We start from the raw sequence: 27,056 nt of genomic DNA, 5'->3' as shown, positions 1-27,056 counted from the left end.
TAATCAAAATGTGATTGAGGATGACTAAATATAGGATGATCAAGAATATAGCATTTATTTGTATAGAATGCTCTTTAGGGCTAAAAAAGGAGATGAAGATAAACAAGACATGACCAGATGATCGATCATGCATGCAGGGTGGGTATAATTTTGAAGTGAAGATCCCAGAGTTGAAAAGCTCCTTTGACAAAGTCGTAGTGTGCACCCTTGAGAGCCAGTGTTTTATTCACCACACCTTCTCTCACAAACGGATATGTCAGTAAGTTTCCCAGTGATACATTCACAGCTTCCTGCATGCATTAGGCTCACCCAACTTAACTTTTGGACTGCTCTTCCCTTTTAATTTTAGTCATATATATGCCATTTATAACATATATATACATGATGCATGGGCATTTACCTTCTCACAATTGGTGCACTGCTCATGGAAACTTAACTCACTGTATTCTGTCTTAACCTTCGTCTTAGCGGGGGAGCAGATTTTGACCCAATGCTCGATAAATTCACTGCAAGTTCAATACACAGAAATAGTGTTGACATGGAAAGACATGAAGGATTATGGAAACTAGTGGGGCATAGAGGCAATAATGGCATGTTGGCGTATATGCCAAAGGTTATTTAATTTTGATAGCTCCCTTCAATTTTACTTTATCACATGATTCTTCGGATGCCTATGAGTATATCCCATTACTAGTTATTAGGCTGACACTATTAATTTATTATATTATTAAGACAGCTGAAATAACATCACATGGGAGGTCAAGTCTTTGACGTTCTGAAAAGCCAACAAGGCAAACCAAATTTGTATTTTTCCCCTCTTCCATTTTTACATACCCATCTCCCCCTCGTATCTACCGTACGACCGAAAACTCTTCAATATTTAGGTGTCAAATTCATCTCAATTTATCTAAATTAATCTTTGACGAGGCCCACTTCTTTTTTTGACTTCTCATAAAAAAATATATATATATATTTCAATTTGCTTTATACATTCAAACACATTTTAATGAGACAAACAAATTATTACTATTTACAGATCAACTCAAATAATTTAAAATCACCTCAGTACCCAAACGCAACATAAATCCACGTTGTTGTCTTCTAAACCCTATAGCCCACGTTGTTAAGAATATTATACAAATATGATTTTGGAATAAATGATGATTTAACATGATATCATAATAGAAATTCTGAGTTCAAACTTTAATTCTATACTTATCTCCTTTTAAGACAAGTGGTGGTGATTTCATACATGTACCACACCATAACATTCGTTGTAACACAACTTTTGCTCTGGACATCCCTCCCCTCTTAATGTATTGTTAATTTTAATTTCATTGCAATGATCAATAAAAGGAAAAAAAAAAAACAAAAACAAAAAACTTTCTAGTATAATTTCTGATCACACATCCTAGAAAAATCAGGCAAAGAGCTCTTAATATAATGACATCATGATCATATAAGAATACTTTTGCGTACCTCGCAGTGGTCCCATCGTCCGGTATAGACATGAGCCCCTTTATACCACCACAGCAACTGTGTCCCATGACTACAATAAGTTCCACCTGAAATGCCTTTGTTTCTTAGTCTCGGTATCAGAATAAAGGGGAAGGGAGGTAGCATGCTCTTTGTACTTTTTCTTTTTGGACAAACTATTCTGCCTTCTCACTTTTATGGCATTACTTTTCATCTAGAAGGCAGTAAATGACCCAACCAATAACATAAACAAGTTCGATGTCTTATATTTCATTATTTAGAGGAGTTACAGGCATATTTATACAACTATGCAAGTACATGAGATGAGATCCATGTCTTGTGTCTCTCACTGGCCATTGGCTATCATCATGACTTCCAACTCCCATAGGTCGTGCTTAATGTTTTTCCATGTCTTCAATGGTCGAACTCCAGATTTTATAGGATAGATCGTCTCTATTTCAAATGAAATGGATAATATCTATTTAGTGTAAACCGTAAAGCATGAAGTATTTTGGTCCTTTACTTGTTAACATAAGAGTTTATATGACCAAAATATTCTGTACTCCAAACAAATTGATACTATACACTTCAAGTCCTATTCCCAATTTGTAGTACAAACAGGGTAAAACTAAGGTGAATTGGTCTAAGAGAAATCAAAAACTCTGTGTGTAGTCACTTTTGTATACACCTTACACAATTAATGTGATTGGTTGTATTACTTTTTTTTTAATATAAAATAATTATTTTAGTCAATCACATTAGTGAAGTGCATAAAAAAGATCCAAAAATATTTGTATGTAACAGAACTCTTATCCTCTAATCTACAAATATCTACCCAAAAGGAAATGAAAAGATGGGTAGTAATTTCAAGGTCATGACTCATGACGCTTTGGAGTTGAAAATTGTAGACATATTAGAAAGCAAAGCATCTAATGGGGGGCTTTGGTGGGTGGGTTGTTGTCAATTGGCATCAATGCATATGATAATGGGAGGGTGTGGGGAACGCTCGATGTCTAGGCGACATCACGTTGCCTACCCCACCATAACGTTTGCCAAAAGAAACAACTCCCACGAAACAGAATAGGTGAAAGCGTGAGAATAAATGGAAAATTAAAAGGGAAAGAGTGGCCAGCTAGCTAGCTATGCATGTATTCAAACCTTCAGATGCAACACTGCATATTCAATGGCCGCCCCTGCTCCTGAGTATTTATTCTGCAGCAACACGCAGAGCCAGTCAACATAACAAATATAATTAAACAAATAAAAGTGTCAAAAATGAAACCAAAAAAAAGAAAAAAAAAAAAGGAGAAAGCTTTTAAACCACTGGAGTCGACTTTTGAAGTGATTAGGTAGGAGGAGCCTCTTTCGACAAGTCTGACAGCATTTAAACCACTAGAGAGTCAACTTTTGAATTTTCAAACCGATCGAAGTACGCGTGATGTCAAGTAGATGAATTAAAGGACACCTTAGGGCAAGAATAAGTGTGAACAGAAGCTTAGAGATCGATCGGTGAGGGTTTTGATAAAGGAAAAAATAACCTTGTCAAAGGGCGGGACCATGTTGGCTATGTTGCGAACCACAAAGGCCTCTCCCGGTTGGAAATTCAGGATGTGGGAGGGACAAACGCGAGAGTCTGAGCATGCAAATACCAAAAACTGCATATCCATTAAACAAATATATAAGATATATATTAGCCAAATGCATGAATGTATGTGACATAAGATATATACCAAAAGTTTCGTGAGGAAATTATTAAAATACAGATTGATGTAATACTTTCAACTTATTACAATATGTCAATTAAAAAGTACTTGAAAACATTTTAGGATTCAAATCCCAACAGACAAAGTTGAGTGCAGGTGCCAATAGATCACAAGACCATTTTGCCATTAGGGAAATAAAACTTGCTTTTGTCTTTGACTTGTTACCATCGATATTATTGATTACGACTGTTTCAAATTGACAAAATGCAAATGGGAAGGAAATAATATCTATCCAACCTGACTACAAAAAAGCCTTTCACTTTTCAACCGCTACCACCAATAATTTTACCAATAAATTCCAAAGGCCTTCTATCCATCGTATACTATTGATCATCACATGTATGGGGCCTAACTGTGAATGCAACTGCTGGATCCAAAATAATGCTAGATACAATTTTAAGATATACAAGTCATGCATATTCTTTTTTAAAAATGATAGGATCCAGCATTAAAAAATTAGTTTTTTAAAATAGATCTCATATTTATCTATTTTTTTAATGGAAGTGCAGATATCATTTATTTATTTATTGTGAAGTTTATTATATTGATAAAAAAAATTAAAATACTAATACTTTTTGAGAAATACTTTTAGCCACAAAAGGATTATACAAAAGTAAACACATAAGCTGGCGTGGCTTGATATGGTGCGTCAGATTGTAAAAGTATTTTTTATTATAAAAAAGATCTAACGGATGTCATAAAGTCACATCAATTTGTAGGTTTACTTTTGTGCAATCTCTTTGTGTATGTAATAATTCTCATATGTAAATTAATATGACAAATTTTTACATCACTGCTAACAAAAAGCGTGAATAAATTTACGGAAAATAATTTATACATAATATTTTCTACAATACACTTCACAATAATATGTTAAATGAGGGGTGATTTTATAAAACACTTTATAAAAATAATATTACTTTATAAAAATACTCTTATCTTACAATATTACTGTAAAATGTATGGTAAAAATATATTGTGTCTATCAATGCTCTAAATTTATTCTACTTATAAAGAGTAGCATGATGATAACCTTGGGACTCTGGCCTTTAGCAAGTTCACCGTACAACGCAGGATTCTTCCTGAAAAAGGGCACGCATTGAACACCATTCAGTTTACAGGATCATCTTCAATTTACATTAACTTTGCAAAGCCTATTTAAATTATTTGTAGAATCTTTCGAGCTTTTCCATCTCCAACAATCTGTGAAACGTCCATATCAATTAAACTTTTGGCATCTTTATTATAGGGAATCATGCGCGCGCTTTGGATTACATAAATGTCTTGATGATGAACAATAATAATCAAGTTGACAATAGCCAACGACACCATCACTCGGTGCCATTGAATCGGCATTAATGCTAAGTTTTAGAATAATGTTTTTTTATTTCGCTTCTTAAGGTTGCATATTTTTAGTGGTTATTTATTTAAATGACTGACATATAAAACCAGTTATAATACGTCACATAAATAATGTGACTGAAAATAATTACCAATTTAATTTAGTCACTATGTTATTATAAAAATCAATTTAATCTAATAATTATGTTATTAAAACAAATTATGTATTTAGTTTAGAATAATGTACTATACAATTTTAAGAGTTGGCGAGCTCCCTTTTAAAAAAAATGAGGTTTATAATTAAAAAAAATAATTTCTTTTTAATTTAACAAGAAGAAAAAATGAAAATCCTAGACAAAATCGATCAAGGATAATTAGAAGAATGTACGTACTCAAGTTTTTCTTTCTTAAAGTGGACGAAGCCGGTTTTGATCCTCTCGACCGGATCAAACTGATTCGAACCGGCCGTCTCCAACTCCGCCGTTATCTGCTTGATCTTTGCGGCGGCGATGTCTCCAAGGTCAGCTTTCTCACTGTAACCAACGAGTTTTACCTCCGTCAGATTAGAGTACACTTAAGTGGGACCCATGCTTGCAACCCAATGGAACCGAACAGAAAATGACAATCGAGAACAGTGAATCATTGTCCATTTACAGACAAGAAGTAAAAAAAAAAGAGTACTCTGATTGTCTGGACGACGTAGTACCTGAGAAGCTTCGTGAGTCCTGCAATGGCCTCCTCGTACGACTCCGTAGCCATGTCTTCCCTCTGCCAATTCCATAAATTAATATGTTATTTATCCATTCCGAGAATTGAAAACTGTTTAATATTTCTTTAAACCAAAAATCAAACCAATGAATCCAAACAAAGCTCGGTTAGTGGTCATCATCAAAAGGGACATCCTTTGGGTTTATTTCTCGAACAAATCGGTTCATGAGAAGCTACGATATTGAGATTATCTACAATAAATCGGGCAGAAGGAAAACATCCCGTTCTTAAATTCGTCTGAATATATATCTTCGATAAAGGCTCGCGCTCGAACCAACGAGTCAACGATCCATAGACTTCAGAAAGTTCAGGAGATTTACAAGAAGAATTCAGCTAAAAAAACATCAGCAGGATCGCATTTCTTTTCATCTCCTTTTCCTTTTGGAGGAATAACAATGGAGTCTTGGAAATAAATGTCGAAAGAGAATTAAAAAAAATGAGCCCGGCCATAACTTTCCTAAGGAAGAGATCAAGATAAAACACAGAAAATTAATTGTGGAGAATCGAGAAACAGATCGGAAATCAAATTCCAAGATGAGGTATACGGACAGTCAAAACACGCACGGATAAAGGGTGAGCAGTTGCAGATGGAGAGGAAAAAGGATCAAATATCTGTACGTACGGACCTTTGTTGGAGATTCTCCTAGCCTGGTTCTGGGTTACGGAAGAGAATTATAACTAGAGACTGTAATCAGAGAAGCTCACTTTTCAAAGAGAAATGATGATCACTACTACCCCACGACGCCTACTCTCTTGATAATTGTGTCGCCGGCCAGAGAAAGGCAAGGCATGACTCTATCTATAAATGGTGAACTTGGCTGTTTTGTTTTAAAGCCTGAGCTGCTTAATCCGAAAATGACCATTTACCCGTTTTTTTTTTTTTTTTCGGAGTAGATTACGTTGATGATGTCGTAAGAGAAGGTAAATTGAAATAACACAACAATTTATAGTAATTGTAAGGTTATCATTTTTCATAGTATAAATAATTGGATAAAGATTATAAAATGGAAAATATTTTAGATATAAAGAAATTACATAAAAGTAAATCTATAAATTAATATGGTTTGATGTGATACGTCAGATTATAAAATTACTTTTATTGTAAATTAAATTTAACGGATTCTATAAAATCACATCAATTTATAGATTTATTATATAATCTCTTTATATATGTAACAGTTCTTTTATAAAATTTGATTGTTAATGTTGATTTTTGGATACGACAATCATCCATGATAATTGGATAAATTTAAAATAATAACTCAGATGACTCTATAGACTAATACTATAAACACTAACAAACTAATCTGGAGACTAATATTTATATAAAATATCTTATAAAAATAATATCACTTTATAAAAATATACTCATTTTAAAATATAATTATAAAATGTGTAGTAAAAACTATTGCATGAATATCAAGTAAAAACATGACCTATTGGAGAAGACATCAATCACTAAAAATGAAAATATAAAATCAAGATGAACAACTATTTATATGACCTAGTCTATATATCTTTCTTTCTTCACTCAAAATCATTTTAAACTTGTCATAAAACCTCTAAAAAAATTCAAATCCAACAAAACACAGAATAGAAAAATGATTTTCTCAAAGATGAAAGCACCAAACAAAGTTTCCATTGGACCATATAATATTTTTAGAAGCTGCCCACTTGGTAAAAATTGATATATATATATATATATATAGTTATTGAGTAAATTAACATTTGTTGCAATGGATTATTTGTAATGAGAATGACTATTTGTGATAAAAATAGACTTATTTTAACAAGAAATAATTCATCCCCAGTCACACAAATTAACTTGATGACCAGTTAATTTATTGAAGCTGCTTGAAAATAAAATAATTACAGCAAATCTCATACATGTAAGTGGCTGATTAATAGTATTAATTATGCGCCTCTCAAAGAGTGCTTTCTCGGTTCAATATCATAAAAAATTCAGCAATCAATTATAATTTTATACCAAAAAATAAAAATAAAAACACAACTCATCATGCAGCGTTAGTAAGAGCATTAGCATTGAATTGACCATTCTATTCTTCAAATTTTGACTAATATGTAACTTTTTCACTTTTAGCTAATCATTCAAAACTTGAAATCTACATTAGATTAGTCATCACACTCTTTATAATAATAAAATATTATTATTTTTATTATTTATATTTTTTTAATTAATTTATATTTTATTTTTATAATTTTCAATAACCTCCAACAATCATATTCATTTTCATTTTCACAATCTAACAATGTATAATATAATAATCTCATATGTATATAGATGATAAAATCTCATATGAATAAAAATCTCATATCTATAATATAATAGTCTCAAAAAATACTTTTAGACTTGTTATAGTTCTTTTCATATTTGAAAAGAATAATAGATTTACTGTAGCTTATAGTTTAGATGAAAACAATTTAGCTAATTCAATGTGGAGCAAATATGGATGATATTTGCTAAATTTAAAAAGACATCTGGCTAATTTAATGCCAATGCTCTAAGTAAGAGTCTAGTACTGAACTTACAGATACCTTGCTTGAACAGCAACACAGCATCATGCACTTTCTAAACGACCCAGACATGATTGCTTCTCTCAGGGCAATCTTCTCTCAAGAAAACAGATGAGAAATGGAGCATAAAATCTCCCAAGTTTCAACTGAGTTTTGACACAACAAATTAAGGACATAAGTCTGTTAAATGGAGCAGAGTGGGAGATGAGTTTCACATGATCAATGGTATCTTTTACAGTCCGGAGATCGGTAGTAGAGTGGGGGAGATAGAATAGCTTTTTTGCTATGTAGGAGCTGGGGCCTGGGGAACTAAAAAGAGGTTGGGAATGGGCGATGTGGATAAAGAAAACTAAAGGGTGAGAAGCAACATGAGCTGCTAGCTAGCAACAGAGGCTCCCATCCCTGTGGATGAGAATCCCACGTCCTATATTTTCCTAATCATCTCAAGCCTGTCATTTTCTACGCTTGTTGATTTTGTATATTTTAAGATAAAATAATTAAAAATATGAAAAATGATAGTTGTAATTATGAATATGTAAATATTGTATAATTATTTTAAAAAAATAAATAAATATAAGACTTACATAAAAAAAAATATTTTTTTTAATAATAAATTCTTTTTTAAAATAATTACACGATATTTATATATTCTAATATTATACGTAACATTATTCTGTACAAATTATATATATATATATATAATTTTTTGGTACGAGATCTGAGAACTTTTTGCATCTTAATCCGTGCAAATTACAAAGGGTGATTGGAATCCATGGATAATTTTTAGGAGATTGAGCAGTTCAGTTTGACCAATACGTTGTAAGCATGAAAGGATTGGATCATATTTCTGGCGGCCCAAATGTCTGCTCTATTTTTGGGCTAGAAACTAGCTGGGTCGATGCTTGCTAGCTATAACTCTCCTCATGAGCCCAACTAGCTTCTTTTGGATTAAAAATGTTCGGTATAAGAAATTTTTAAGGTTACTGTTAGGATCACCGATATTGAATCCTGACAGTTCTTGCCAGAAAGTGTAAAATGTAATTCTTTTTTATTTTTTATTTTTAAGTATTTTTTAAATCAATTTAAAAAAATTTTTAAAAAATACAAACTCATTTAAAAATACTTTTTTAATAAATAAGTAAAAAAAAAAATCGGGTACCTCATGTCCGTTGCATGTCATATATTTTAGGGTTACAAATTTGAAAATTTCTATTTATCATTTGATACGTTATACTATACTTTTTTTTCTTATTAAATGTGTGGTTTAACATGTATTTTGACGTGACACCATTTTATTAATTCGGAAAGAGTGAGTTGAAATGAAGTGACAAGATTTAAACTAATGAGTTTATTTTCATAAATAATTTAAATAAACAGCCAGCCGGATTTACTAAGATTTATTTAACTTTTATAATGACAAAAACTTGTGATTTGGGTCAGCATTGGACCGACTGTATGTTTTTGTAGATGAGATAAATTGAAATTAAAGTTAAAAAATTAAATATAATATTGTTAGAATATTTTTTTAATATTATTTTTGTTTTGAGATTTGAAAAAAAAATGAACTGTTTATTTTATTTTGTGTAGAAATTTAAAAAAATTATAATGATTAAATGAGATAAGATGAATTGAGATAAACTGTAAAAACAAACGAGACCTAGTCAAATCCACTCAAATTCAATTATTCTTAAGCCTACCGTTCTTTATTTCATGTCAAATTAAGTTAATGATAGCGTAAAAGATTGTCAAACTTTTGTTTTTGTTTTTGGTTTTTTTTTTTTTTTTTTACCTTTCTTAAATTCGATCTTTCTGAATTTCACCCGGTCACAGAATTTAGGCATTATTACAATTATTTTTTTTTTTTTGGGGGGGGGGGGGGGAGGGATGAATAATTCTATGTATTAGAGCATTGACATTGGATAAAAAATGAATAATTTGGATAATAAAGTCCAAAAATACACTGTGTTGGATTATACAAATGCAAAAGAAAATGACTTCTAGTTACATTAAATTAGTGTTGTGAGCCATATTTGGATTTCACTGTAGCTAGATCAAATGGAATAAAAAATAATTTGTCTCTCTCGATTCTCCCTCTCCCCAACTCATTTCTTTCCTGCAGTATTTCCCCTTCATTTCACTCTCGTTCCTTTCTTCCTTTCTGCTAGGTTTCTTTCATTTCTCATGACCAATTAAAATCACTGCCTTTCGTCTTCGAGTGTGTCTATAGCATAAAATGTTTTTCGATCCCCTCCTAGGGCCTCTATCCATCGATAGCAGTTTCATCTAGTCTTTAATTTTTTTTTTCAGTCCCCTCCTTTCTTCCTTTCTACCTTTTCGTTGATAGCAGCCCGTCTCTAGTTTCAGTCCATCGATAGCAGTAGCCCGTCATAGCAGTACCAGCACATCCTGCCATAAGTTTCAAAAAATAGGTAAGTATGTTTGAAATTTGTTTTACTGAGGTGTTGATTTAAGTGGTTTAATGATTTTATTATGGATTGAGGGTCTAGGGTTTTGTTATTGGGGATTTTGTTGTAAGATAGAGTACAAAATAAATCCATATTGTTATTAGCTCACATATATAATGTCGAAACTTGAAACTGCATATATGATGTTTGGATTAGGGGTTTTGTTATTAGGGATTAAGACTGTAGTAAATTGCATATATGATGTTGAAACTTGAAACTAGTACAGTAAATGGAATAAATGTGTGGTAGTAGCAGCTTGGAGTACAAGTTTATGAGCAATTTACCAAAGTCTAGTACCATTAAAGTTAGGTAAAAGATAGAGCAGCATAGAAGAAAAACTGATTTTCAAGACCATCTTGCTTTACTGTGTTGATATCTCCGTTAACAAAGCTCTCAACAAGCATTATTAATGCGAGGTCCAACGCCTCCTTATAGCTAAATCTCTCAGCTCCCTCCTTTGTTTCATGCTCATTGATATATTTTGACAAAACAAATGGACAATTGCTCCTTGAAAAAACTACCCTTGATTTATTGAATATGACTAGAGAACATGTTCTATGAAATTAGCAAGACATTACATACCATCCACAAAACAAAACAGCAGGAATGAACAATTTCATTTTTGAAAAACAAAAGGAAAGCAAATGAATCTGCAATCCTTCAAAATGGGAATTTTGAAATTGGACGTTGTATGGATAAAATATTTCTGCAATGGTCTTTTTTTTTTTTTTTTTTTTTTCTTTCATTGATAAGTGAAGAATTGCAGCAGTTGTTTAATCTTCAATACCAATTTTTCATTTTCGAAAGCACATCATGAACATTCCATAAACCTCAATAAGTAAAATTGAACCATAACAAAGTGTTTTTCTGAGTTATGATTCTGTCCATAAACGCCAGTGATAACAAAATAAATACTTTCAGAAAGATTACCACCTGAATACAGAGTAACCTTGTTATCCCCCTACTCTATTTCTACTTGATATATTGGGAGAGTCAAGCATAAAATTCCATGCAGATCTCTACCCACGCATGCTATCTTTTCTTTATAATGTCCTATTTCTCATATGTTCGTCTTAATCTCTGTAAAACAATACTAAAAAATATAATAATTAGAATGCTAAATGCTATAATGGATTGGTCTTGTCGATTCCCTTGCCCACGCATCTTTATGCATTCTATGTTGAGCAGGTCGCGTTGTAATATGTCCTCATCAGTGTGATCAAGTGTTGAAGGATCCAGTGTGTCTGGAAACTTTGCCCAACATCTATTAACCATTTTAACATCCCTATAATTTCTACTTCAAAATCTAATTTATTTTGGTGTTGTTTAAATTTCTATTTCAAAATCTTAATTATTTTGGTGTTGTTTAAAATTTGTATTCAAGTTTTATGATGAACTTTAAATTATTCAAGGATGGAGCCTTCATTTGGTGTGGATTCCTTCTTCACTACTCTCTTGCAAAGTGGTGGACAAGGGGAAAGTAGCACTCCATTCAATAGTATACATGATAATGTGGTGATCCAATCATCACAAGCTGAAGGTGAACAAATGTCGCACACTAGAAAATCTCAACAAGGTGTGTCTTTCACCATAGAGGAGGATAATCTTCTTTTTTCAATTTGGCTAAACATTAGCCTTGATGCTATATAGTGAGTTGACCGAAAATCCACACAAATGTGGGAAAGAATTTATAAATACTATAATGAGTATAAAAAACTAAACACTCCTGAATGCTCAATTGTGTCATTGACCAATTGATGACAATCATAAAAAAATGTACAAACAAGTTTTGTGCTGTTGTAGCACAAGTAGAGTCTTTACATCTGAATGGTACCACAGAGCTGGATAAGGTATTAATTTTGTTTCTCCTTTAGTTTTTTTTATATGTTTGGGTTTATTTACATACTAACTTTATCACTTTGTTCATTTAAGATTAGAAGGCAAAATTCATATACAAAAACGTTGAGAAGGCAAGTTTTGCCATGAAGCATTGTTGGTGTCCATTGAGACACCAACCAAATGGCAACATCAGTCAACATTGTCAACGAGGAGAAAACCACCTGGAAAACGTCTGGCCAGTGCTAGATTAACTCCAGTCGGAGACGATATTTTGGATGACAACATCAAGGTCATTCATGAGAGACCTCCAGGCAAGAAGACTGAGAAAGAAAAGGAAAGAAAGAGGAAGTTTAGAGAAGTATCAGATGCTGAATTTAACAATGCCTTAGCTCGCATAGAAAATGACATAAATATATCCATGGTGGAGAGAAGAGAAACAGTCATCAAGGCAGAGCGGGATAGAAGTAAACACCTTGCACTTGAGAAAAAGAAGTTTGAAGCTAAAATAATGTAATTAGATCTTGCTGGCATGAATTCAAAGCAGCAAGTTTATTTCCAACATCTTCAGGATGAAATTTACGAAACTTTAATGAATAAGTTTGCAATCACATCACCATCTAAGGACCCATCTACACCTTTTGGAGGTGTATAAGTATTTGTCTAGTCTATTTCGGCATTGTAATTAACAGTAGCATAAGTTTAACGTCTACTTTGTTTAATGGTCGTCCAGCCACATGTGATAGAAATATATGTGGCTGGGCAACAACTTTTTGATTGGGTATTGTCTTTATTTTTGTGATGAGCAATAATATTAGTGATGAGCTGACTTTTAGAAGTGTGTATATTTTTGTAATGGACTGACTTTTGGAGGTGTGTATATTTTTGTGATGGATTGAAATGTGTTGAACATTAGTGATGACTTGTATTTCTCTCAATGGTCTTTTTTTGTGGTGAAAATGTAACAAGTCATCTTCTCAATGGTCTTTTTTTGTGTTGAAAATGTAATAGACAAGTATTTGATTGAATGGATTAATAAATGGTAATTTAGCATTGGAACTGGTTATTTACCGTTCGAATGGTATTAATCATACAGAACAGAATTTAATTAATAATACCATACTAATATTACACAAATTGTAATTCAAATATCAATTGTTCAAATGTTTTAGAACATAATAATATAAAAGCAATTAAAAAATAAATAAATTTTAAGATTGTGGTGGTGGCATAGATTTTGGGACATATTGACTGCAACTGCTTAAACACAACTTTTTGTACCTCTGTCCCCAATTTCTTCTGCATGTTCTCTTTTAATCTCGCATCTAAATCTGCTACTTGATCTAATTAGGTCAGAAACTCTTTTTTCTTGAAACTCAATCACTCTATCTCAAGTGTTGCTTCCTTCAATTCTTTAGTCTTATCGTCATTCGATCTGACTCGAGAAGAGGATGATGATGACTTTACGCAACGTCCTAGGCCCCTCAAATATCCAGAATATGATCCAAGAACTTGAGAAATGATCTGAGCATAATTGGCAAATGATTCATCAGATAGATCCGCAATAGTTTCCTTAAGAGATATCACCTTGTCCTACAAAAATAAAGACATTAAAGTTAGTATAACTAACAAAAATATTATTAGACAATGGGATTAAAAAAACTTAAACTTATATAATTTGTTTCTACTTCGGGACTGATCCAATTGGATCTGCTTTAACATACAATTGAGTCATATCATAGTCAGCAAAACTTTCTTCTGCCTGGAAAAAGAAAATCTATATTAGAACTTAAATAAAAAAAATGTATTATATGTTAATATTTAATGGGGATGAGAATAACTTATCATTTTTTTAGACAAACGATGAATAGATTGAGATGATGTATTGTTAATTTTGATCTATTTGCTTGGTTTGCGGTACTCCATTGTTAAAAAGAATTGTGTTTATATGTTTCATACATCTATCATATACTATTAAAAAAAGATAGCAGCAAAATTACCTGATAAGCAAGATTTTCAAACATATCACAAACCTTCTCTCATTCATTTGGTGGCATTGTTTGGAATGGATTTTGGCGTACTTTTATTATAGTACTGAACTTCTTATAGTGTGCATGGCATCGACCTTTGTTCCTTCAAAATGTATTTTATATCAGTTCCTCAACCGTTAATCGATCATCTCGTTGGCCAAAATTAAGTTTAAACTCATCCTTTCAAAAATTATAAACAATTAGTATAAATACGAATTAAATTTAAATTAACATGTTATATAATTAGATGCTTGGGATTTAGCTTATTACCAAGCAGGTTTTTTATGTGATCTTTCACATATTGGAAAACTTTAGATCAAGAGGATGTAGCCATCGATGCATACGTGCAAGTAAACGTACCAACATAAGAAGCAAGCCATGCTATCAAATCACCGAAGTCACCGATGTGACAATCATGAATATTAATTTTAATTTTACTCATTTTCCTTACTTTCTCTATGCAGACACTCATCATAATGTCTCAACCTCAACGCTGGCTTACAACATTTATATATATATAATATTTAAAGCATATATTTTAATTAAATTATTATATTTTATATATATATTACTTAAATTGAGCATAAAATGTGGTATTTAATTTGATAAAATACATTGTTCTGGATCTGGTGATGTTGGCCCACTATTGATGGTAGGTAAACCACACGGGAAGTCGGTAATGGATATGGATGGCGCACGTGTTGCTATGCGTTTAGGAGGCATGTCTATTTGAAATTGAATCAAATTATTATTCAAACAAACGTTACAGATATTTTTAAGAATAATACTTACAAAAATATTTGTTTGAAATTCATTCACTATAAGTTTTGTTAGACCAATCGCTCTCATTCTCATTAGAAACTTTAGTTGATGCACATTCTTCCGACATTTCACCCTCAATTATTGCGGGTCAAGCATTTTCTCTACGCAATGGAACCATGTCATATTGGCTTAGATCAACAAATAAATCGATGCCTGATTCGTTTTCTTGATATCTTTCTTTATTTGCTGGACAATCAACTTCTTCATATGGATCGTCTGCCTTTGAAATATAATCATATACATTTCTTGGTGCAAACTTCTCTACTACTTGTCATGGGTTCCCGTACTCCAGATCATTTCAATAAAAAACTTGATTCACTTTGCAGGCAAGAAAGAAATTATCGTTCTCATACCATGTGCAAAATGTATTAACACTCACAAAATATTAATCATTACGCACTCTCAACCTAGGATTTGAGACGTCTCACCAATTACATTAAAACAACCAGACCATATATCCCCCCACATACTTTAACGCTATGATATCTTCTACAATTCCGTAGAAGTCAATGTTATCATCCCCATTATTTCCTTCGACTACAACCCCACAATTTTGAGTTTTCCTTTATCATTCTCTGTCAGCTATGTGAAATTTTTATCCACGCACCAAACACCCTGAGTATTAGATGGCCCGCCTGGATGGAATAAATGCCAGAGCATATAGTTTTGGTGAGATTTTTTTTGAATTTTCTCCATATTTCGATACAACCTACATCAATAAATATTATTATAGTTATATCATTGTTAGATAGAAATATGTAAATTTTAGTGGTATGTTGTTCATATTATTATAAGATGGCGCTTTACAATAATACCGTATGTTCAAACCACGAGGTAAATTTCTCTTCGTGCATCTTTTCTACATCAGTTACACCATTCGTGCGAAGTAACCGTATATGTTTGCTGCTCATGTTCATGTGATCTATTAATTTGTAACAAGTAATGGTCAAGTATTTACTTAGAAGATCATCACTAACCTCAAGTAGTGGTCAATCTCTGTGCAGTTATTCAAGACATACCATCGAGCTCTTTCAAACTCTCGGCCACATAGGTCATAGCCCCCTTATGCATCTATGGGACATACAGTCTGGAAAAATACAAAAAATGTCGATGAGACTCTCATTTGTCTATCTTCATAATTTTGATCTATTCTAGTAAATCTAGTATCAACCCCATGGAAATATATTGAATAAAAGGTATGCCACTCATTATCAATGTATGACTCTACAGTCGAACTTTTCAGACGAGCTTTATTCCTCATAGATTGCTCAAATTTTTTCAAAAACCGTTCAATAGGATACATCCATCTATACTGAACCGGGCTAACGACTAAAGCCTCATGAGGTAGGTGCACAATCAAATGAACTATTACATCAAAGAATGAAGGCGAGTACAAACTTCCCAATTTGCACAATATCACTACAATGTTAGCTTCCATTTTTAATAATACATCAACTTTCAACGTTCTATTACAAATGTCCCTGAAAAATCCCTCTAATTCTATGAAAGCTAAACAAATATTTCGAGTAAGCTTTCAACGCACACCAACCAGTAACAGATGTTGCAGAAATATATGACAGTCGTGACTTTTAAGACTAATTATCTTCCAATTATGTGTTCGAACACTTATTGACATGTTTGAAGCATAACAATTGGGTAATTTGATTGTCATGAACCAATAACAAAATTTCTTTCTCTCATCATTTGAAAGTGTATATCATCCGATGGGCATATAGGCTGACGATCCATTATTTTGCAAATGCAACTCCGTTCATATCCCCAACTCCTTTAAATTTTTATGAGAGTTAGCTGTATCTTTTGTCTTCTCTTATATTGACATCAGAGTGCCCAATATATTCTCACATATATTTTTCTCAATATGCATAACATTTAGATTGTACTAGATTGTGGTGCAGTGTCAAGGTAAACCAGTATGACAACTAAAGAAAAAATACTTTTTTTGACCAATTCAACTCGACTACTTGTCGTTTTCTCTTTCAAACTCTTGAGTCTTTCCCAAATCTGTTTTTTGAAATATCCTCCAATTACACGATAATATGATTCACAGACAACTCTGGCGGTGATGACCTGTGCTCAACCCTTCTATCAAATATCGTTCTATTTGAACGTCATCTATGATCATGTGGTAAATATTGACGGTGTCCCATGAAACATAATTTTTTACTATTTGTCAACCATTGAGACTATGTATCTTTATTACAAATAAGACAAGTCATTTTGCCTTTTGTGCTCTACTTAGACAAGTTTCCATATACTTGAAAATTATTTATTGTCCATATCACTGTAGCATGCATTTTGAACTCCTCTGACGAGGCCGCACCATAGGTTCTGACACCCTGACCCCATAACTTTTTCAACACTACAATCAATGGTTGCAAATATACATATAATTCGTTCCCTGGTGACCTTAGCCTTGGTATCAGTAGAGTTATCATAAAATACGGATCCTTCATATACTTCCAAAGTGGCAAGTTATAGGATATTAATATGACAAGCCAAGTACTGTGAGAAGTGTTCATATTGCCAAATGGATTAAAATCATCCGTTGCTAAACCAAGACGTACATTTCGAGGTTCTTCGGCAAACCATAAATACTCAACGTCAAATTTCTTCTATTGTGAAGAATCTGCAAGATGCGAGAGGAAGTTTTCATTTTGGACTCTTTCTGTGTGATGCCAAGATATATCTTTCGCAGTCAGCCGGGACATAAACAATATTTGAAGTTGAGGAATCAACGAAAAATGTCTTAACACTTTTTGGGGTACATTATGTTTATCGGATGTCCATCTTGACTCATGACATGTTGAACATAAATCAAATTCTGCATATTGCTGCCAAAAGAGAACACAATCATTTTTACAAGCGTGGATCATATTATAATCAAATCCTAGCCCTTGCTTCAATTGTTTCACTTCATAAAAATTACGAGGTATTACGTTATCCTAAGGGAGAGCCTTTTAAAATAATTCTAGTAAGATGTCGATGACCTTGGTAAAAATACGACAAATAGACTTAATAACTGAGAAAGACAACTTGCTATGATGAGTGCATCATCGTACAACTCTCGTTGTGCATCCTCCCACATTCTTCCAAAGTTTTCATTTTCTTCAAATGATTGTGAAGATGTTCATTTTTCACCCTCATCCCAAAAATTCATGCACCCAGATCGTGTAACATCTTGGTCATATCCTCTCCATTATCATCACTGTCATCAGAAGTATCTACAATAATATTGTCCATGTCAATGTCGTTACTCTCATCCATTTTATTGGATTGACTGCTAAATTTAACTCCTTTAAGAAATGGTTCGCCATGTAAGACCCAATGTGAGTATTTAGGATCGATTACATTTATAAATAAATGATCCTCTACTAACACCAAATTATAAGAACTAAGATTTTTGTACTTCTTACATGGACATCTTATAAATCTTCGACTGTCAACACTCATGACATGTTGACAGTCAATGACATGTTGGATATAAATCAAATTTTGCATATTGCTGCCAAAAGAGAACACAATTATTTTTACAACTGTGGATCATATTATAATCAAATCCTAGCCCTTGCTTCAATTGTTTCACTTCATAAAAATTACGAGGTACTACGTTATCCTAAGGGAAAGCTTTTTAAAATAATTCTAGTAACATGTCAATGACCTTGGCAAAATTATGACAAATAGACTTAATATAGAGCAACCTCACTGAGAAAAACAACTTGCTATGATGAGTGCATCATCGTACAACTCTCGTTGTGCATCCTCCTACAGTCTTCCAAAGTTTTCATTTTCTTCAAATGATTGTGTAGATGTTCCTTTTTCACCCTCATCCCAAATATTCATACACCCAGATCACGTAACATCTTGGTCATATCCTCTCCATTATCATCATTGTCATCAGAAGCATCCACAATAATGTCGTCCATGTCAATGTCGTTACTCTCCTCCATTTGATTGGATTGACTGCTAAATTTAACTCCTTTAAGAAATGGTTCGCCATATAAGACCCAATGTGAGTATTTAAGATCGATTACATTTACAAATAAATGATCCTCTACTAACACCAAATTTTAAGAACTAAGATTTTTGTACTTCTTACATGAACATCTTATAAATCCTCGATTGTCAAAACTCATGCGAACAAACTCTATAAAAAACTTCACCTCTTGTGCATATTCCTTATAATCTCTCGCCCAAGTCTATCTCCCAACAGCATCCAACTCTTATCCATCTCCAATTTCTGTTACTTGTCGGTTGCTATAAAAAAATCCAATTCATGGGATAAACACTGTCAAGAGTATATTCTAATACACTTGTTTAATTACCATCTATTTTATAAGACAATTGGGGCTTCACTCCTTAATCATTTATCCCAATTAAAACAAAGGATAACATCTAGATTAGGTTTTTTGGTTTGGGGTTGAGTCAACTTAGCCATGTCTGTTTGGCGTGTTCCCGTTCGAATGAACTCTAATTTGTTCGAACTCTCAGTTGCCAAATAGACATATTTTTGTTAGAACAAATTAAATTCGTTCTAATGATCACAAATTGTTTGTTCGAATAAACTAAACATAACGTTCGAATAGAGATTTTCCTAGTTCTAACTATGAAGTGACATTACAATGGTCAGTTCGAATAGAATATGTTTTGTTTGAGTGAATTATTTCAATTCAATACAATATATTATAATTTTTTAATTATATAATAATACAATTATTTTAATTATATTCTTACTTTCCTTGTGGTTAAACAATATACTAAAGGCATCCAGAGGGAAAAAACATGCGAGAGATCAGACCGGCCAAAGTAGGGAGTAGCTCATGCTCAGGAGACAAGGCCTATACTTGTTGAGCGGGAGATCATTTTGGATGACTTCTGCGATCTTTCATGGGAAGGACGGAGCATACAGTCCATCATCACCGACCGACGATGACACCGATCTGTCAGCAGCGGGGGACTTATCTAGAGATGGTCGGTGAGTTTTACCGTGCCATGGGAGAGCATGACGTTGATGCTCTGTGCTACAGTTTAGCAGTCTGAGGAGTGAGTATTACGTTCTCAACCTGCATTATTGTCGAATTCCTTGATCTTCCGCACGTGGTCGGGGCATATCCTGCAGCAGCTGCGACAGCTACACCAAGAGTAGCGACTGCACTATCTGATTCGGAGACACCGCCCGCATCCTCATCACTAGCGCCGAATGTAGAGTCGGATGCTAGTTCAAATGATTGTGAGGATGAGGATCTACCTGATGATGGTCTAATAGACGATCAGGTCTGTCAGCTTGTGGGAGACCTTTCGACTCCTCCATATGATGGGAGCAAGGTGATCCGACAGGCCGATTGTATAACATTTTTCAGAATGTTTAATTTGATTATTGGATATAACATTGATCTGAAAAAACATAAGACTGATTTCAGAATTGATCGAGCCAGATATTTGTTGCGCATGGCACATGAGGACCCAATTGATCTGGCATTATATTTCTTCCTCCGCATTCGATTGGAGTCACGCTATTCCAATGTAGGTAGTCTACCATTTACATTGCTAATATCTAAGCTCCTACTCTGATCGGAGGTTAAAATGTATGCGACTGAGCAGAGGTCGCCATAGATGGGACCCCATAATAAGATCACATTCAGTAAGAGCAAGGGGACTTGCGGAAGACTGCACCAGAATAACCTAGTGGCACGCCAACGGATCCAGCTTATGGTAGTACTGCCGGTGTTAAGAGATAGCCGGTGTTGGGGGCTTCTTTGGATCAGGTACGAGCTCTATTTGTGGAGTTCTTTGAGCTAATCATGGAGAAGCTTAGGGATCTGGATAGACTTATTAAAACGTTACAAGAGGATTTTGATCTACTTAGCAAATAGATTATTTTAGTTATTATTTTACTTTTTTTATGTTGTATAGAACATTATATATTTGGGATGTTAATATATGACTTTTATTTTTCGTGTTTGCTATCTTGTTTTATTTTTCATTTTGCTTACCGTTCATGATAATATAAAAAATGACACTATCTTTAAAGCTATATTTATATAAGTTTAACATAAAAGAAATCACTATAAAATTTTGAAATTAATTGCATAAAATTAATTTATAAATTTATAAATATTATAACTCACCGTAAATAATATTATACAATATATGCACATTTTTTATATTTTGAAAATGATAACAAATTAAGGAAAAAAATATATACACAAATTAATGATGATAAACACTTTTATATAATTTCTAACCAAATTAATCGTTCGAATGAATAAATATGGTGTTCAAACGATATTTGTTTTGTTTGAACAGTCCTACAACCTTGCCGCTACATTTTTCCACCAAATCTATTTCGTTTGAACAAGTAAATGTAAGTTCGAACGGTTATGGACTTTTCCTAAAAAAAATAAATTAATTTCTCACCAAGATTATTATTCGAACAAATTATATAATATTTGAATAGACATTAATTTCATATTTAAATCTATGTTGTTTTGTTCGAATGATCGTGCATTTTTTAGACGATTTTATTCATTTCAAAATATCCGTCCAAACGAATTTAGAAATTCAGACAAGTTCGTTTCTAATAAGTACTTTTTGGAACGAGATTTAATTTATCTTTAATAAATTTCATCCCTAAAAGTAAAATTTCTTATAATGGGTACGTGTAACGTACGTGAGACATCGTTCATTAAGGTTACCATCTCAGAAATATTGATGTCTTTCTGGCCTCCAAAACAAGACAAAATACATCAACTACACATTTAACAAGTACTAGTGTTGCTACAAGCATGAACTTCCAAACTTAAAATTGCCAAGTGTTCTTTCTCGATAACACCATTGACGCAACAGTATGTAACCAAATCCACAACGTTTGACAAACTATATATGATTGAAAAAAGAATAAATTTATATGGCAAACTTCATATGCCCAAGTTGCCAACGCATTGATATGCATGGCCAAGTTGCCAACTTTCATAGGACATTGACACATGAAATTCAAGAAATCTCCTTTTCTAAATATAAACAAATTTATATTAAACTAAGGAAAACAATAACCTTACAACTATCTTACAATTAATTTATAACTCTACACGAAATGGAGGATAGTTTTATAATATTAAAATTTATTTTTAATGGAGTGACATATTTTATTAGTTATTTGAAAATGAATTGAAAAATAATTATAAAAGAGTTGTATTCTAAAATAATTATAAAAAAGTTGTAGGTATACTAAAATAGATTCAAACATATTCTTGAAGGTTGGCAAGCGGGGTGTCCAGTCGATGGGCGCATGTCGTCTATCAATTGTCAAAAGATGGTAGATTTGAACATTTCTAACCTAGAGTAAAGAAAAGCCTTGAGAAAAATCATGGATTTGTAAACAGGTGAAGGATGGGAAGGGGAAGAGAGAAAAGCGAGGAGGGTAGGACCCCCTGCCGTGATGGAAGATGATGTTTTATTTAAAAAAAAAAAAAAAAAAAAAAAAAAAAAAAAAAAAACCTAAAGAGATGAGAAGGGTTGTCTTATCACAAATTCAATAAAATCTTTTATTAATTGGGAAATAGTTTAGTTTTGAGGGAGGCCAAAGATCAAAGTGTCCACCCTAAATATGAGGACTTTTGCATACATATAAAAGAAAATGAAGAATTATTCATACTAGAGAACAGTTGTTTCTTTTGAAAGGAAGTATTACCCTTGAATTATACTTCCAAACTTTGTTGATCTATAATAACTTAAATTATCCATATAAATATTTTCAATAACATTAAATAAATAATTAAAATTATAAATCTCATTTTATATGAATAATTTTCTATCGTTTGAATCTCTTCAATAAAGAGGACTTTCTTCATATGACAAGTTTCAAACTTTGAAGAAAAGTTTTTATTTATTTTATTTTATTTTTTATTTTCTTGAAAAGAACTTTGAAGAAAAGTTGGATGAGGGATAATATTCCCGTAACCAAAAAGGTAATCTCGAATGAAGAAAATGATTCAATGATTTCGAAAGAATTGAACGAGGAGTCGTATGAGGTGAAAATCTCTATCTCTTGACTCGAAATAAAAACAGATTTGATTTGAAAAAAGATCTTCAAGTGTCTAGAGTTGGGCCAGGAGGGTACAAAAGGAATTCAAGTACAAATTGCAGGACGTATCGACGGAAAAGAAATTGCGCATGTCGAATGGATCAGAAAAGGTAGGGCTCCTCTACAAACTATTTGAGCTAAAAAAGCAAAAAAAAAAGATCAAAGCTTGATATTAAAATGACAACTGCTTCGTCCAAAAAACGATCAAATAAAATAAAATTTATAAATTTATGTGATTTAATATAATTCTTTAGATCTATCTAATAATAAAAAAATTTATAATTTAATGATATTAAATTATATTAATTTATAAGTTTATTTTTATATAATTGATGCATAAAATATTTTCTGATTAAAAAACAAGATGGAGTTAAAAGAATCTAGACACCTCAATAATGAAAATAAAAAGTAAAATTATAAGAACGAGATAATGTTTCTTTTCCATACATTACTACTTTTCTGCTATCATTTACACTAAAATTAATAAATCAATTTAGATTATCTACAAAAAAATATATATATAATTATATATTAGTGGAGGGGGGATTTTTCAATTTAGAAAGGATGGACATTTCTGCTAAACCCGTTCACATTTGTGAAAAAGCCGACCAGGTCCTGCCTGTATGGCAAATACGATTTCCGCTTATCTCCCTCCCTTCTCGCTCTATTCCTCATGTAATGTTTCTCGTGCGCCGACGATGCCGTTGCGCCACCCTTCGAACCCTGCCCTTTCGATTGCGCTTTCCCAGTACCGGTCGAGACCCTCGCCTTCTCAACGTTGTCGTTCTTTCTACTCGCCGTCGTTTCGTTTGTCGGCTTTACGCCTCCGGATGGGTGGTTCAGAAGCACGAACGCGGAGTGGCCGTCGCTGTTGCTTCGCAGGACCAAGTCTCGGAACCTCCGCAGCTTTGAGAACCCCGTTGAGTTGCTCTTCTTGGAGAGCTCCTGCGGCGAAGCCTCCACCGCCTTACCAGACCACACGCAGTACGGACCCTCGCCCTCCAGTTCCTCTGATTCGGAGGATGACGACGGCCGCGGAGGACCTCGCTCTCCCAAGAAAAGCTTCCTCAGCGGCGGTCGGAGATGCGAGGACGTAGTGTCCTTAGCCTTCGAGTCACCGTCGTAAACGTCGGCGAATAGAAGATCCTGGTTGAAGATAGGGTATACTGGGCGGATCTGGCCGTCAACGAATACATCCTCTGCGGAAATCGGAGATCCGTCGGGATTCGTGCAAGCGAAAGAGAACTCATCATCATCATCATCTTCTTCTTCTTCTTCTTCTTCTTCTTCTTCTTCTTCTTCTTCTTCCTCCTCCTCCTCCTCTTCACCATTTTCACCTGCTCCCGCAAATTCATCTCTTACTTCACCATTTTCGCCTGCTGCCGCCGATTCATCAGTAACCAACTCATCCAAAACTTTGCCTTTCGAGCATCCTTCATCTGCTGGCTTCTCAGACTCGGAGCCGAAAGCCTCGAATTTCAGCTTTGCACTAAAATCATCGCCAACTTTGGCGGCGACTTGTGCATATCGCGGGGTTGAAGGTGGATAAAGATGAACGCTGGGAGACAAGGATAATACAGAACCCGCTTGCATTTTTGCCTTTTTGCTCGTGTAAACCTGAAACAAACAATGATACAGAGTCCAAGGATGGGATATTTTTCGAGTATATATAGGATATGAGTCGGAATTAGTTGGGTGGTTTTAAATAGGTGGTTGGGGAGAAAGCCGAGTAAGCGAGGCCTTGGTTAACAAGGAACACGTGTTCACACATAAAGAAGCTGACGGATACTATCGAATCGGAGCTGCGCACGTGTTTGGAAGGGGGTGGGTTCTAGATGAGGCCAGCTTGTTTTTAGGATAGACTTATTAAAGGGTCAGAAAGGTTTATTTATTTATTATATTGATCGAAGGTGTGAAGAGGTGGACATCTGGGTGAGTCCAATTCCATGGGTCAGGGAAAGAGTAAAGGCTATAGTGCATGCCCATGTTGATGTAGGTGGTGGATGGTATCATATATGTGATAAAAGTCTTCTCACACACACTTTAATGAAATGATATGAATTGAAAATGAAAATTATATAAAAATTTTTTTTTTTTAATTTTTTTTAATAAAAAAATCATATAAGTATTGATACGTGATTTGATGTACCAACTTGTATGTACTCAACAAGACTCTATGTGATATAATATCTAGTTTTTGGATTAACTACTTGTTGATTAAGAAAATAATTGTTGATCGATTATCCTTTATATGTTGTGTGGGTCCTAATTACTGAATTAGATGACTTTTTTTTATCAATCGATTAGTTTATCATTCATTTGATAGGATTATTATTAGTATGTAATGAAATGATTGACGAATGGAGGCATATCATTGGAGTATAAGTTAGTATCTCTTAAGAAATCTTTGTCATCTTATAAGGATATATGATCTCGAAAGTTCCGTTTAGATAATAAGAATATTTCAGATCATCTATAAATAATAGTAAAATAATTTATAAATAATAATGAATAGTTTAAAAGTCTGAGAACAATTATAATTTTAAATAGAACTTTAGCGTATCTGTTTAAGAGTAAATGAGAGAGAAAATATAAAGTTCATCTTATAATATTTATAACTGTTCGAGTGATTTTTTCGAGTAACATTGAAGTAATGTAGAGCTCATGACTATAATTACATATCATTCTAGACTCTACAATTTAAGCGGTGAGTTTGATTGTACAATGGGTATGAAAGCGTAAATACAAATGAAGGCTTTGGTTGCGTTAAGAAGCTTAATTTGTGTGATTTGAAAAGGATCAATTAATGCAAAGGGCTAGGCGTGTAGAGAGGGTTTTCTCATCTCTCATGAGCGGTATGTTTAGTAAAGCTGCACGAGGTGGTGGCGGCTAAGCTAACCACGGGCACTAAGTGTCAAGATGGCAGCTAGCTCTTAAGTTTCAAGTAGCTAGATGGCAGCTAGCTCTAAACATGAAACTTAAGTGCATGGGTTGCTTTCTTGGTTACCGCGTCAACAAAGAAAGAAAAAGAACGTCCTAAAAAGTGACACGTGTATAAGGTTCATCATCACTTAATTCCCAACATATCTGGAAGCATGCAGGCATGCATGCATGCATGTTTATATAATTGGGAATTTCTTCGCAATGCAATGGGTCGATCATCATATCTATTATGAGATCAAAGCAAAGCAAATGCACGGTGTCAAACAGACGCGGTTATATGTGCATGCACGATTACTTGTCTTGTTTGATCTCTTGTTTATCCGTGTGCATGGTGTCTCCACGGTCAGTTTGTTCCAATACTTTTAAATATTGGTAGGTGTTGACAACAACTTCAACGTTCAACATCTTTCAATTAATCTAACTCTTGTTTGTTGTGAAAACTTATCCCTGCAAAATCTTTTGGGAGTTGTTTCCATTATAACCCCATGCATGGTTCATGATCAGTCTCTCGACCAAATTAATTATTCTTATAATATATGAGTCTTAAAGATCTCAAATAAAAAAAAGATAGACACGTAAAGTAACTAAAAAATAAAAGATCTTCTCATATTTTAGATTGAGTAAGTTTTTCGAATAATATTAATTAATGTTGAATAATTATGTACGTTGGACCTACTGAATTCATATATCTATTAGTGTTTTCCGACTATGAAGTTCAAATAATAATTTGAGAACTTGATCCAGAATGACCGACAATACGATGACTAAAGACACTTATCGTCAACGATGCGGTGGCCGGCGGGTGATAATATTCAAGCACTCGTAGCAGTTGGGGGTTTGCGGTTGATCTGGATATGGGCACAAGCATATATGACATGATTTTAATTACGGGCAGGTGCATGATAATATTAATTATATATATATATATATATATATATATATATATATATATATATATATATCCTTATACTTAAAA

At 33.3% G+C, this 27,056-nt stretch overlaps 2 protein-coding genes across 5 annotated transcripts; both read right to left on the bottom strand.

The window, feature by feature from the left end:
- On the bottom strand, positions 1-27,056 carry LOC121257936 (carbonic anhydrase 2-like). 3 transcript variants are annotated; one of them, XM_041159219.1, is made up of 10 exons: positions 27,023-27,056; positions 7,905-7,993; positions 5,287-5,348; positions 4,973-5,113; positions 4,273-4,321; positions 3,015-3,131; positions 2,635-2,688; positions 1,480-1,565; positions 401-506; positions 1-290 (listed from the first exon to the last, which is right to left on the bottom strand). In XM_041159219.1, the coding sequence occupies exons 2-10, from the start codon at positions 7,953-7,955 to the stop codon at positions 126-128; spliced, it is 831 nt and encodes a 276-aa protein (XP_041015153.1). In that variant the 5' UTR covers positions 7,956-7,993; positions 27,023-27,056; the 3' UTR covers positions 1-125. The 3 variants fall into 3 exon arrangements, with proteins under 3 accessions (XP_041015153.1, XP_041015152.1, XP_041015154.1); XM_041159218.1 differs by having other exon boundaries at positions 7,899-7,993; positions 27,023-27,045; XM_041159220.1 differs by lacking the exons at positions 7,905-7,993; positions 27,023-27,056 and adding an exon at positions 5,975-6,139.
- Positions 23,531-24,793, bottom strand: LOC121257934 (NAD-dependent protein deacetylase HST1-like). 2 transcript variants are annotated; one of them, XM_041159217.1, is made up of 2 exons: positions 24,458-24,793; positions 23,531-24,427 (listed from the first exon to the last, which is right to left on the bottom strand). In XM_041159217.1, exons 1-2 carry the CDS (start codon positions 24,728-24,730, stop codon positions 23,693-23,695), a joined length of 1,008 nt encoding a protein of 335 aa, XP_041015151.1. In that variant the 5' UTR covers positions 24,731-24,793; the 3' UTR covers positions 23,531-23,692. The 2 variants fall into 2 exon arrangements, with proteins under 2 accessions (XP_041015151.1, XP_041015150.1); XM_041159216.1 differs by having other exon boundaries at positions 23,531-24,793.

Source organism: Juglans microcarpa x Juglans regia, chromosome 3S (assembly GCF_004785595.1).
Source record: "Juglans microcarpa x Juglans regia isolate MS1-56 chromosome 3S, Jm3101_v1.0, whole genome shotgun sequence".
NCBI lineage: Eukaryota > Viridiplantae > Streptophyta > Magnoliopsida > Fagales > Juglandaceae > Juglans > Juglans microcarpa x Juglans regia.
Note: the sequence above shows the minus strand (reverse complement) of the source record. Positions and strands in the feature narration are given on the sequence as shown.

What these genes read in the sequence shown, in the direction of transcription:
- LOC121257936 (XM_041159218.1), bottom strand. Translation starts at nt 7,955, where the DNA reads ATGTCTGGGTCGTTTAGAAAGTGCATGATGCTGTGTTGCTGTTCAAGC. An exon ending in GGACTCACGAAGCTTCTCAG is followed by an intron (nt 5,114 to 5,286) that starts GTACTACGTCGT and finishes CGTTGGTTACAG; the next exon opens with TGAGAAAGCTGACCTTGGAG. An exon ending in GACGATGGGACCACTGCGAG is followed by an intron (nt 507 to 1,479) that starts GTACGCAAAAGT and finishes TTGAACTTGCAG; the next exon opens with TGAATTTATCGAGCATTGGG.
- LOC121257934 (XM_041159216.1), bottom strand. Translation starts at nt 24,730, where the DNA reads ATGCAAGCGGGTTCTGTATTATCCTTGTCTCCCAGCGTTCATCTTTAT.